Genomic DNA, 13,203 nt, shown 5'->3' on the forward strand with positions numbered 1-13,203 from the left:
AACTCCAGGTGTCCCCAAAACAGAATTCCAAGTCTTTCAAAGATAGGTGGGAAATTCCACTGAATCCAGGCTTTGTTCACTTCCGTTGGATGACAGACTCGGATCCGCAGTCAATAAAAAGTACAGACAAAACGCTTACGTGTGCACGCGTACGCAATTATTCAAGGTTGGGGGCTTCCCCGACATCCTGAAGACGGGTTTGAGAACTCTGAATCCCACCGAGCCTTTCTGTCCGTGCAGGAATACACTGGACAGAAGCTATTCGGGTGAATGTCCACCCCTTGCCTGAGTACCCCCAATGTCAGCAAGCTCCCTACTTGACAAAGCAGTGCGATCCTTGGTAGGCCGGCCCGTCCTGGGAGAGGGTCGGTCTCTACACTGAACCCGGAACCACATCTACCTCTCTGCCAATTTCCACAGTTGGTCTTGGCTCTGACTTCTGCAGCAAGAGGAGGTAGGCTCCGTCCTCCTCCACGAGGCAGGGAATCAGCCATCTGAAGGCCACGGGCAATTTCATTCTGGGCCCCCACTCCCCCTCCTACACCTTTTCGAAAATCCTTCAGTGAGGAAAGCTAGAGGTGTTTCGGAAGAGATGTAAATGTCCAGAACATATTTTGGTGGCCTTTCGACAAAGCTTTCATAGACAGCTGTTCATGCCAAGAACCCAGGACACAAGCGACACAGAAAGAGAATCTACCGCCTGGGTGTTTCACGCCAGAAACCCACCTTCGCTTATTTTAATTAAATTCATATTTGCTGAGCAACGATATGTCGCAAGTGATTACAGAAGGTATTGAAAGGAAAAGATACTCACCTCCCTGAAATGTGATCCAGCCTTTCGGGAAATTATCAAATTTGAACAAAGCGAGACAAACCCAGCAATGATTACACACACACACACACACACACACACACACTGAATGTTATTATGTTAACATATAAAAAGGAACAGGGAAAGCGTCATTTGAGTTTATTTATTTCAAAAATTGAATACTTTTATTAAGCCACATTAGGTTTTCTAGTTAACTGGGAAATTGCTTCAGATTATATATGTAGCAAATTACTTCCCAATAGCAAAAACCCATTATAAAGGACATTGGAATTGCACGCGACACTTAGTCTCCAGATCAAATCACGGGCCCTTGAACGTACAACTGTTGACAGTAATACATTTGCAAACTGCTGGCAATATGGCAGACGGCACTCACACCGGAAGGTGGCCTGTTCCCAGAAACACACAGAAGTGCTGGATAGAAGATAAAAAAGGTATCATTTAGAAACCCAGGCTGGCTGAAAAGAAAAAGGAAAAAGACAATCCCCATGGGACAGAAAGAAAGCCATTCCCCCTCCAAGGAGAAGAGGCTGGGGGTTTTCTGCCCACCCAGACGCGAAGAGGCATAGACTTCAAACAAAGCCAGATTTGTGTCCGTTTGGGGGAAAAGAAAAAAATCCCGGAGATCTGACAAAAGTCTCCAGCTGCCAGGGGGAGGAGGGTGCGAACTGTAACAAGAGCCACTGAGGCTGGTTCTGTGACATTACGTGCCACGTAAATGCGCGCGGCCGTTGCCCAGACCGGACCTGGGTCTTTGCCAAGGATGAGACGCTGTCCTGATGAGCAAAATACTGCAAATCAGTGTGGCTGCTCCCGGCCCTGAACTAATTCTGAGTGGGGGAGAAAAGGGCCATGCTGCTGTGATGGCCTTCAGGGACTTCGGGCACAGGGAGCGAGAGGCACGGGCGGCAATCCGCGGAAAACACGCAGTCCGCGGATGTTGGCAAACGGCAGACGGTGGGCTTGCGTGCAGAACCAGGAGGTGTGCGGAGCCGGGAACAGAGAAGTCGTAAAGAAAACACTCAGACAAACCGGCATCTCCCCTATCTCGGAGGCCCCTACGGCCAGGCTGGCGGTACTTACGCACTGTCGCTGTCAGAATCCACAAACCCCACTTCGTCGGCGCCTGCCGGAAGAGGCAGCACAGTCTTCCCGTTCACCTGCTCCAGGATAACCAGGAGGTCGCCCTGCAGGCCGTGGGCGTGCCGCTGGACATCTTGACATACCACGTGGGGCCAGCCTCGGTGATTCTTCTCATTGGCCAGGACAGGGACGACCACCTGGAACGGAAGCACGCGGGAAGGGAAGGTGGGAATTCTTCTGACGCCTTCAGGAAAGACTATCTTAGAATGGCCCAGAAGGCCACCCGCAACCTTTTGCAGGCCCCCGTGCCGTAGGGCCTACTATTAAGAGCCAACAGTGTGTATTGCCTTGACGTCTGGTAAAACTGGGAGGGTCTCGAAGAGCCCACCTGCAGGTGAGTCCCCTTGGCCAGACAGCCGTCTTCGTCAAGGGGATGGGCGCGGTTGCCACTTAATTCTGAGTAGTGGGCTTCGACCCCCTGCCAGCCAGTGGACTTCCTCAAACAAGCCAGTCCTATCCTCCCACCGGGGCTGGTGGGCACCCCACCATCTGGATCCCCCCACCCCAAGCTTGCCTCCCATAGCCCCGTGGTTGTTCATTGTGGTCCCAAGCCCAACTCCCGAGGGACACAGTATCCTCTCCCACCTCCTCCTCTGGGCTGTGAGTCTAGGTAACTGATAAGCCGCCATCAGGATCATCTGTCCAATGTCGTGTGCTTGGCCATCCCCAGAACTCTTGGGCAGAAGCCCCTCCGTCATGAGCAGGGTGAATAGGAGGCAATTGAAAATGTCAAAATATAGGACGAATGTGGGTAAGGAAGCCCATCTGTCTACAGGTGTTATGACCAGGGCGTGTTAAAAAAGCAAGCCAAGTTGAGGATCTTAAATCTACCTGTAGGGTGAACATTTGTTGGTTTGGGCCACCCAGTAGGGTTCCTCTTTTTTTGGTACTCATTTCTAGGTCCAGAGGCGGGATGTGAACAAATCTGAGCCAATGCGAGTCAGGCCAAAGTCTCGCATCTGAACTTTTTGACAAAGAGAGTTTTCTCTCTTCTAGGAGTCCAGAACGATTGTGGCCACCTTGCCAACATATGGAGCCTTAGAATAAGGCCAATATGGGGGTGCCTGGGTGACTCAGTTGGTCGAGCGTCCGACTTCGGCTCAGGTCACGATCTCACGGTCTGTGAGTTTGTGCCCCATATCGGGCTCTGTGCTGACAGCTCAGAGCCTGCAGCCTGCTTCAAATTCTGTCTCTCTGTCTCTCTCTGCCCCTCCCCTGCTTGTGCTCTGTCTCTAAAATAAATAAACATTAAAAAAATTTTTAAAAAAATAGGGTCAATATGCAGAAAAGACACTTTATAGATGGAGAAAAGCCCATGTCCTCTGACATCATTAGAGCTCCTGAATCAAGCCGCTCCAGAATTTTCTTAGCTACTTCACGTGGAGGTTTTGATCACTAGCAACTTAAAAAGTTGTAGTTGATAGAACCTACTAGGAACATCTCACAGCTGAAGGAAAGGGATGAGAGAGAGAGAGAGAGAGAGAGAGAGAGAGAGAGAGAGAAACCCAGATGATCGGGAAATGGGATAAGGAAGAACCAAGGAAATAATGACAATAGAAACTCATATGGCTGGTTGGGTTCTATGAATGACCAGAGTCCATGTGGCTACGAAATGGGACACCTAGACCTGGCAGGTGAAATCGAAGAGGGTGAGCCTTGCCTGGCCTGTCTGGAAACAATCACTGAACTGAGAATTTATAACAGCAGGTGGACAGGGAGTGCCAACAGAGAAGATGTCACAAATCAAGTCCCACTCATTCATGTTGAGAAAGGATGCTCGGGGTGGGGGGGGAGCGGGGTGCCTGGGCGGCTCAGCTGGTTGAGGATCCAACTTCAGCTCAGGTCATGGCCTCACAGTTTGTGAGTCTGTGCCCTGCATGGGGCTCTCTGCTATCCATGCAGAAACCACTTCAGATCCTCTGTCCCCCTCTCTCTCTGCCCCTCCCCCACTCGCACACACTCTCTCCCCAAAATAAACAGACATTTATTAAAAAGAAAGAAAGGAAGGAAGGAAGGAAGGAAGGAAGGAAGGAAAGAAAGGACCCTTTTGGACCCAGGGCAGAAGGCCCAAGAGGAAAGAGAGAATGAAGAGAAATATTCTTAGGATCTCAGAGGCAGGGACTGTATCTCATCTGGTCTTTTTATACCCACAGTCCTCCATAAGGCCTGGCATAGAGGAAGCACTCCATAGAGGTTCACAGAATAATTGAACGTACGCGGTCTGAAGAAAAACTGGTAAGTGAGCTTGCACCGGATTTTTGAGAGCTCTGAGTGAGAGAAAAATAATGAACATGAACTTTCTATGAAACGAAAAGCTACTCCTTCATTTATTCAATAAATATTTATTAACCATCTATATGCTAATCGTGTTCTAGGTGCTGGGAAGGTATGTCAATGAACAAAACAGACAAGAATTCCTGAGCTCATGAAGTTCAGGGGAGAGACAGTCCATCAACGGAACGTTCTGCAAGAAAGGATAACAACAAAGCAGGGGAGGACGATCAAGAGAGTTTACAGTGACAGATGGACTGATTGGTGCAGGCTTGATTGAGAAGGTCACATTTAAACAAAAACTGGGGAGGACAGGGAGAGAGCTGTGCAGATCCTCGGGGGACGTATATTATAGACAGAAGGTAGCTGGCTATGGCAGTTGGGATTTCAGAGAAGCAAAGGCTGGGGACAGCAATATCAGAATCAGGTGGTTTGTGAAACTCTGGGGTGGGGGGGTGTGAATGACTGCTCCCGAGAATCTGAGGACAGATAGAGAGGAGGGGGTGTCCAAGCAGTGAGCCCAAGGGCTCTCCAGTGTTAGGAAGCTGGCAGGTGCCATTGATGGAAAGGAATGGCCATTGCGATGTCAGAAGACTGGTGTCCTGAAAGCCAAAGGCCGCTCACAGGTCCAACCAGAAGAGGACTGCTGAAGCATCCGGCGTCCTGGTAACGCCGACGAGCTCTTCACTTTGTCTTCCATGCGACGTGGGGGTGACCGCAGGCTAAAACAGGAAGAAGATGGGGCCCAGCGAGAACAGACACGAATCCCAGGCATTCTGCCGTCGAGGGGACCACAGAAAAAAGGACGAGAGCTGCCAGGAAGAATGAGGATTCTGTCTGACGGGAGTTACCTGGTGGGGAAGGAAAAACCAAGAATGTAGGAGAGAGGGGAGAGTCGTTGGCGTGACCTCTTCAAGGAAACGAGAATGGACGGGATTCGGAGCAAAGGTGGAGCTTTTAGTCTTGGGGTTGCCACCCGGGGACGGCACACGGTCCTTCTGTAGCAACAGGAGAAAGAGGTCCCTGATGTGGGATCCTGAGGGGGTGGTTTGGAATGGGAGGTCTGGGAACAGCCACAGTAGAGAGGTAGGCAACATCGTTAGAGGAGGAAGTTTCAAGGACCCCGGAGGCCGGCTTATTGGAAGGATCCTTCCTGCATCTGATGAAGCAGCCAGGTGGTAAGGTAGGAGTGATGTTGGAAAGAGTCACAGTGAGCCGGGGGCAGGGCCGTCAGTACATGACGCAGCAGTGAGACGGGAGAGGGCGGGTTTTGTCTGATGGCGTAAGATCCAAGCGGAGGTTTTTCTACACGAGTCTAGAAGCAGCAAGGAGGAGCGAAGGCTCAGAGATGGAGAGGCTGTGGGGACAGACACACAGCTGAGTCCTCCAGGGACAGCGGGGATGGGTTAGGGCCAGGTGACAAGGAGGGGTCAGAGGAATGAGGACGCTTTTCAGTGGGGTATCGAGGGACAAGAATTCTTGTCCTGTAGGGCAAACCTACAACACAGCACACCATTCCGGGTGTCCTCATGTACTGTTTCTAAATTCCATGACCGTCCTGCACGATCGTTTGACCCTGGCCGCAGAGGTCACATGACAATGATGCATTGCCCAGAACCGGGATTCGAACACAGGCCCATCAGATTCCATATCCCATGCTCCCTCCCCCAGACACAGAACTTCAAAATGGCACCCAAGTCTCGGACCTCGGGGAAAATAACCTGGCAGCAGTGAGTGAAGTGGCCGGGAGGAGGAAGAAACTAGCAGGAAACTCGTTACTAAATTCTGTCAATTCCAAGAAACATTGCTTGGATGCCTTTTTTAATTACTTTATTTAATCTATCTATCTATCTATCTATCTATCTATCAATCTATTATCTATCTATCATGTATGTATTTTGAGAGAGAGAGAGTGTGCACACACATTCAAGCAGGAGAGAAGGGGCAGAGAGAGAGAGAGAGAGAGAGAGAGAGAGAGAATCCCAAGCAGGCTTCATGCCCAGTGCAGAGTCTGACACGAGGCTCGATCTCATGACCCAGGGATCACGACCTGAGCCAAAATCGAGAGTTGGACATTCAACCGACTGAGCCACCCAGGCGTACCTTGGATGCATTTTTTTTTAAACCCTGTACTAGTGTAACAAAATAATGTTAAAACGTATAGCTTCCTCCCTCGTTGGGAGGAATCGTACCCCACACCCACCCCCTAACACAAGAGGGCTTCTCTCAGCCACAAGGGCTCCTTTGGCTTGAGTGAGCTGAGTCGGGTGTGGGAGGATGAGGGGAGTATGCCACCAGGAGTGAAGCTGGCCCACAGGGGGAGAGGAGAGGGGGCAGGAGCGCTGGGAGGGAAGGAGGGGCTTAGGGGACAGGAGGTGAGCTGGGGGCTGTAACCGCCTTCGATCAGCAGGGCGAGTAAAAGAAGTATGTGAGGGAACAGTGGTTGAATGGCCTATGGATGGCTGTTAGCGGCTTCGAGAAATGCTAAGGCCTGAAGGTAATCTAAAAGTAAATATTTTATTTGGATTTTAAAAACATATAATACATTTACCTGGTGCAAAATCTGAAAGTGCAAAAGCTTCCCAGTGCGAAGCAAGCATTGTATCTACTCCTGCAGCTCAGTCACCTAGTTTCTCGGGCCTGTGGATTCCTCTGTTAGTGAATCTGTCCATCCTCCATCCCTCTCTCCCTCCCTCCTTCCCTCTTTTCCTCCGTTCCCTCTTTCATTCCCTCCTTCTTTCCCTCTTTCCTTCCTTACTACCCTCCCTCCTTCCCTCCTTCTTTCCTTCTTTCCTCCCTCCCTCTCTCCCTCCCTCCCTCCCTCCTTCCCTCTTTTCCTCCGTTCCCTCTTTCATTCCCTCCTTCTTTCCCTCTTTCCTTCCTTACTACCCTCCTTCCTTCCCTCCTTTTCTTCCTTCCTCCCTCCCTCTCTCCCTTCCTCCTTCCCTCCTTCCTTCCATCCTTCCTTCCTTTCTTCCTTTCCTTCCTTCCTTCCCTCCCTCCTTCCTTCCCTTCCTCTTTCCCTCCTTCCTTCCTTTCCTTCCTTCCCTTCTTCCTTCCCTGCTTCCTTCCTTCCTTCCTTTTTTCCCTTCCTTCCTTCCTTCCCTCCTTTTTTCCCTCCTTCCTCCCTCCCTCCCGCTTTCCCTCCTCCTTGCTTCCTTCCCCCTTCTTTCCTCCCTCCCTCCTTCTTCTTTTTAGCAGAAATGGTAGCATAGTATACTATAATTCTGCACCTTAAAAAATTATCTTAAATCGCAGCACTATTCACACTAGCCAAGAGGGGAAAGAACTTCCCTCCATGGGTGAATGGATACACAAAAGGCGACGTATACATAAAATGGGATAGTACTCAGCCTTAAAAAGGAAGACGGTTCTGACACCTGCTACAACCATGGATGAACCACGAGGACATTATGCTAAATGAAGTAAGCCAGTGACAAGAAGCTAAATGCTGCACGACTCCATTCATATGAGGTACCCAGAGTGGTCAAGGTCATGGGAACAGAAAGTAGAATGGGGTGGGTGGGGGGAATGCCAGGGCCCTCGGAAAGGTGGACCTGGGGGTTTGTTCGGCGCGTACCGGCTTTCAGTCAAGCAGGATGGTGGGGGTTCCCGGGGATTTGCGGCACAACAGTGTGTGGGGGGTTCACAGGTGTCAGCCTGTACACTTGGAAATTATTGAGAGAGTGAATTTTATCTTGTGTGGGTTTTTTTTTCCCCCACAATAAATATAAATTACCTTAAGGACTGTTCCATAGCAATTATTCCTTTTATTTATTTATTTTTTCAAAGTTTATGTGTTTGTTTTGAAAGGGAGAGAGAAAGCACAAGGGGGGGAAGGGCAGAGAGAGAGAGGAGAGAGCGAGAATCCCAAGTGGGCTCTTCGCTGCTACCACAGAGCCCGACGCGGGGCTCAAACTCATGAACTGTGACATCATGACCTGAGCCCAAGTCCAACGCTTAACCAACTGAGCCACCCAGGCGCCCTACCAACTCTTCCGTTTAATTATAGCCTGACCTTCCTTCATTTGCCCGGTCCCCTGTCGATAAACATTCAGTTTGTTTCCAATCTCGTTCAATGCACCAATGAAAATTCTGGAATGTTTGAGGGCTTGGATTATTTTACAATTATGTTTGCCCGCTGGATACATTTCCTCGGGCCTGATCCTGCTCTGAGATTGACCCGCTGCCCTCCACACGTACTAAGTGTAGCGCCATGTCTGAACCTTGGCTCAGTCTGCTCCCAGTCCCTTGAAATTTACCTTGACATCCATTTACCCTAACCTTCCTTCCTGTTCAGGAGCCAGTTCGACACCTGAGGCTAAGCGTGGCTCTCAGACCACATGCATACCTCTCTCCTCTGATCACAGTGGCACTTCCTTCTGTCATCATCATTCACAAGGGGACTTGATCCAAGCTTAGATCTCTGTAGTGAGGGTGTTCAGACAATGCACAGCAGTAAAGCCATGCTGGTTGTTAAAAGACTGAAGTGCATCCTGATCTACTGAGAAACCTAGCTTCTCTGGGCTTCCCGAGGGTGACTCTGTCCCCCGTGCTCCTTCCCTGCCATAATCCCTTCCCAGAGCTTCCTGGTAAAGCAACTAAAAGGCTAACATCTGGCCTAGCAGGGAGCCTCCAGGACCCGGCTCCAGCACTGGGGCCAACTCTAGGTAAATTCTACCTCCACCCCAGGCGTACGAGTTTTCAATACAGCAAAACCTTGGTTTGCGAGCAGAGCATAATTCGTTCCAGAAGCATGCTCGTAATCCAAAGCACGAGTATATCAAAGCAAATTTCCCCATAAGAAAGAGTGGGAACTCAGATGATTTGTTCCACAACCCAAAAATATTCATATAAAAATCGCAATACTGTAAATATAACACAAAATAATAAAGAAAATACATAATACAAAGAAAAAGAAACAAATTCACCTGCACTTACCTTTGAACACCTTCATGGTGGGTGCGAAGGAGACAAGAGAGAGGAGGGTTATTGTGTAGGATGACGTTCACTATCGCTAACAGAATCAGGGCTATCTATTGGCTCGGTGGAATCTTTTTCTTTTTGTGCAACCGTAACAAGGAACCTATCCAACGACACTTGCTATTGCCTCCTTTTGAGGATGTCGGGGAATTGTGACATTGTGTTGACAATCACCCACAATCCCACAGTGAGCGAGAGAACAAGAGAGAGAGAGAGAGAAGAACCATTGGCTCTTTGTGATCATGTGACAACCCGCGTCGCGTACTACTTATGTTGCAAGACATTGCTCGTTTATCAAGTTAAAATGTATTAGAAATGTTTGCTCCTCTTGCGGAACACTCGCAGAACAAGTTACTCGCGATCCAAGGTTTTACTGTATTTGAAATAGAGGATCAATTTCATGGGTAGGATTGTGTCTTCTGTTTTTCTGGTATTCCCTATGGCCTCTATCACACAAAACAGCCTCCCCAAACACACACACACAACTTACAGGGAAAATTACTCCCGTTCCAGAAAGGTCTCAATGTCCCAAGAATCTCACCTTGGGCACCCTCTCTGAAATCTGCACTGTCCCCGCTTTGCCTGTGGCCTCACACAAGTACTCTATAATCCACGACTCTGGACATCTTCCTCCCTGAGCTCAGGGCAGACCCCTCCCCCCTCCAAACACCTGTGGGCACCTGTTGGACATTTCCAAATGGATGCCCCAACTTCTTATCTTGGCACGTGGCTGACACTGGGTATTCACGGATGAGGTGAAATCAAAACCAAACCACCACCCGCTTTAACTCCCCTCGTAGGTAAGCACTGTGTATATAGAGCCTTTCACTTCCGTTACCTCCCTGACCCCATAGAGATGACCCCTTGGTCACCACTGTCTTTCCCTGTGCCTGTTTACAGAGGGATTAAGAAATGGTCAGGACCCACCAGGCCCTCCTGCCTCCAGCCTCCCCTCGACGTTGGCTTGGTCCCAGACCGGGACTGGAGGAAATCGCAGCCCATTCAGCTTCTCACTCTGACCTGGCCCCTTCCCAGGTGGCCCCAGCTCGCCCCCAGGTCGCACGTGGGCTCTGGGCTTGGGGCCCCTCCCCTCTGGCCCCGCCCCCTGCCCCGCCCTCCGGCTCCGCCTCCCCTCCCCCTCCCCCTCCCAGTGGCTGCCGGCGCCCCGCAACCTGCCCACCCTCACCTGAGAGAACAGGGCGGCCAGATGCTCCAGAGGGGCGGCGGGCACGTCCCCGCACAGCACGGCGCCGCGGAGGCTGCGGGGCCCCGGCGGCTCCGGCCCGGTGCGCAGGAAGAAAAGCCCCTTGGCGCGAGGCGGGCCGGCCTCGGGCCCCGCGTCCAGCCCGGGTCGCAGCGCCAGGCCCCCCGGCCCGGGCCGCACCACCAGCAGCGGCTGCGGGCTCCCCGCATCCTCGCGGCCCAGGAAGGCGTGCAGCAGCCGCTCCGCCTCGGCCGTGCCCGCGCAGCGCTCCCAGGCGCCGGCGGCCGGCCGCAGGCTCCGGGCCACGTAGGCCCCCAGGAGTCGCAGGCGCGGGTCGGCGCCGGGCTCCGGGTCCGCTTCCTCAGCTCCCGGCATCGCGCGCTCCTGCCGGCCCCAGCGGTTTCCCGGGCGACGCGGACGCGGCCGGGGCTCCCGCCTCCGCTGCCCTCCTATTGGGCCGGAGACTGCTGACCACGCCCCCTTCCAGGCTAGAGAGGTAGGCGAGGGACGCGGACGGCAAGGGGCGGGCTCGCGTCGCTGTTGCTAGGAAACCAGCCGCCGCTCCTGGTTAGTGCCTGCTCTCTCGGATTGCAGGTGCTCAGGGGTGACCGTCCAGAGCCCCGGTTTATTGACGGGGTGCGTGGAGGGGGAGGGCAAGGATACAAATGCTGTTAAGGGTCTTGCTGGCTAAGGTCAGATTAAATTCTTTAGAGGACTCCAGACACTGAAAATATGCTGGTTCTCCCGTCTACTCCCCAAATGTGCAATTCAAACTTGAAAAAACGATGTCAAATCCTAAAATAGATGTAAGCGAACTCAGTGAATTTTTAAAATTTCTTTTCCGTGATAACTTACATACTTTAGAACGGTGTTTATGTGGCCACTGAGCATTTGAAAGGTGCTGGTGCGACTGAGGAACTGAATTTTTAATTTAATATTAAACAATAATGAAATAATAATGAAATAATAATTTTAGATCAGCTTCAGAATTTCAATGTCAATTTTTTTAAAAAAGATTTTTTTTTTAGGGTCCTGCTCTGTTCATGCCTTAAGTGTGTGCTTAATCTGACAAATGGGGACTCAAACTCTGAGATGGCCCCAATCAGCTCTTCTGAAGTGCAGAAAGGTGCTTTTAAACATACAGGATTATGTGGATCTTGTCTTCCAAAAGGGATACCGTGAAGCAGCTTTACTGACCTCAGAAATTAGCGTTTGTCACCTGACTCCCTCTTCATTATGGAGATATAAATAGCTTGGCTCTTTGCATGCTTGTAAGGGGTGTAGCGACAAGGAAAGGGACAGCCTGGAAGCGTGAAGCCTGCAGGTCTGAAATGAGCCCCCCCACCCCCATCCCCCGCCCTACCACCCTGATTTTTGTCATCAACCAGAGACTGCACAATCTCTGGTAAAAAAGAATGTTCATAATGGCTTCAAAGAAACATTAACAGAATAAGCACTTATCAAAGGCAACTCAGCTAACAAGAACCCCTCAGGAAAAGTTGGTAGCTAAAAGGTAAAATGATTGATTTCATAATAACTGGGGCACAGGAGGCACTATGATGAAAACTGTTCACAATAGAAAATGAATCTTTATGTGTGTAAAGAGTGTTTTATCATTGCCGGATTAAACAGTAGGCAGACCAACTGTGAGGAAAGCGACAAAGCAGGGGCCCTAAAATGATTTTAAGATGAATTTGGTGATTGACATTGCAAAAGAAAGCATCAGGGGAAAATGGAAGTGTTGGGGGCTTCTTACACATAGCATTGTTTTTTAGAGTTTTTATTTTGCACAGAGGAAGGCATGATTATTGTTTTAATGCTTAGGGCCTCCAAATGTGTAAATACCGGTCATGTTTTATAGAGAGAGTGACTTCAGGGCCATTAACTTCCTGTAAACCCTTCAAATAAAGTTCCTACCACCCCAGTCGTGGCCTACGTTGACCTCCATCCTCATTGTCCCTTTGCCCCAATATACATAAAAATAGAAACCCAGAAGCCTGTGGAGGTGATCTGAAGATATCTGACAGTAAAGTCTCCTGAACACTGTCAACCCAGGCTTTTTTCCTTTAAAAATACACCTTAATCTTCATTTTAGAAGGAGATCGGCTGGGGGTGTGGGGGGGTGGGACATTAAATGGGATTTATTAAAAGCAACTGACATCAAGTTTATACTGTATAATTATAGTAAGGGAAATAAAATAACAAACACGTTAGCAATCTGTTACCGTGTAACGAATTCCATGAAAAGTTAGCAGCTTCATAACATTATCTAACATAATTTATGCTGGCTCAGGAATTGGGGCAGCTTATCTGGGCAGTTCCGGCTCAGGATCTCTCATCATGTTTCAGACAAGATGTCTTCAGGGGCCACATCATCTAGAGGCTTGACTGGGTCTGGGGGAGCCTCTTCAAGATATCTTGCTCCCATGGCTGGTGAGTCAATGCTGGAGGCTTCGGTTTCTCAGCACGTGGAGCTCTCCACTGGGTGTTTGATAACGCTATGGCTGTCTTCCCCTAGACCAAGTGATCTAAGAGAGAGCAAGACAGAAGCCACAAAGTCTCTCACGACCTAGCCTTGGAAGCCACACACTGCCATTTCTGTAATAGCCCTGTTAGTTACAAAGATTCACCCCATTCACGGTGAAAGGGAAATATTCCAGGATGTGAACACCTTGGGGCAAGACTCACTGGGTGTTACCTAAGAGGCTGGCTACTCCAAAAAGCGTTCAGAAAGATATTGAATTTGTGTAATTATTCAGAGGAAATGATT

At 50.1% G+C, this 13,203-nt stretch overlaps 1 protein-coding gene across 1 annotated transcript in view; it reads right to left on the bottom strand.

Annotated features, from left to right (window-relative positions):
- The window catches only part of DNAH9 (dynein axonemal heavy chain 9), a 333,637-nt gene extending 322,812 nt beyond the window's left edge, over nucleotides 1–10,825 (bottom strand). The window contains 2 exon segments of the mRNA XM_053893249.1: nucleotides 1,916–2,112; nucleotides 10,416–10,825. Of these exon segments, the coding sequence (XP_053749224.1) occupies nucleotides 1,916–2,112; nucleotides 10,416–10,808 (590 nt within the window). The 5' untranslated portion in view covers nucleotides 10,809–10,825.
- Between the last annotated feature and the right edge of the window lie 2,378 nt (nucleotides 10,826–13,203).

This window comes from Panthera pardus, unplaced genomic scaffold (genome assembly GCF_024362965.1).
Source record: "Panthera pardus isolate Hobbes unplaced genomic scaffold, ASM2436296v1 HiC_scaffold_3, whole genome shotgun sequence".
NCBI classification, from domain to species: Eukaryota; Metazoa; Chordata; class Mammalia; order Carnivora; family Felidae; genus Panthera; species Panthera pardus.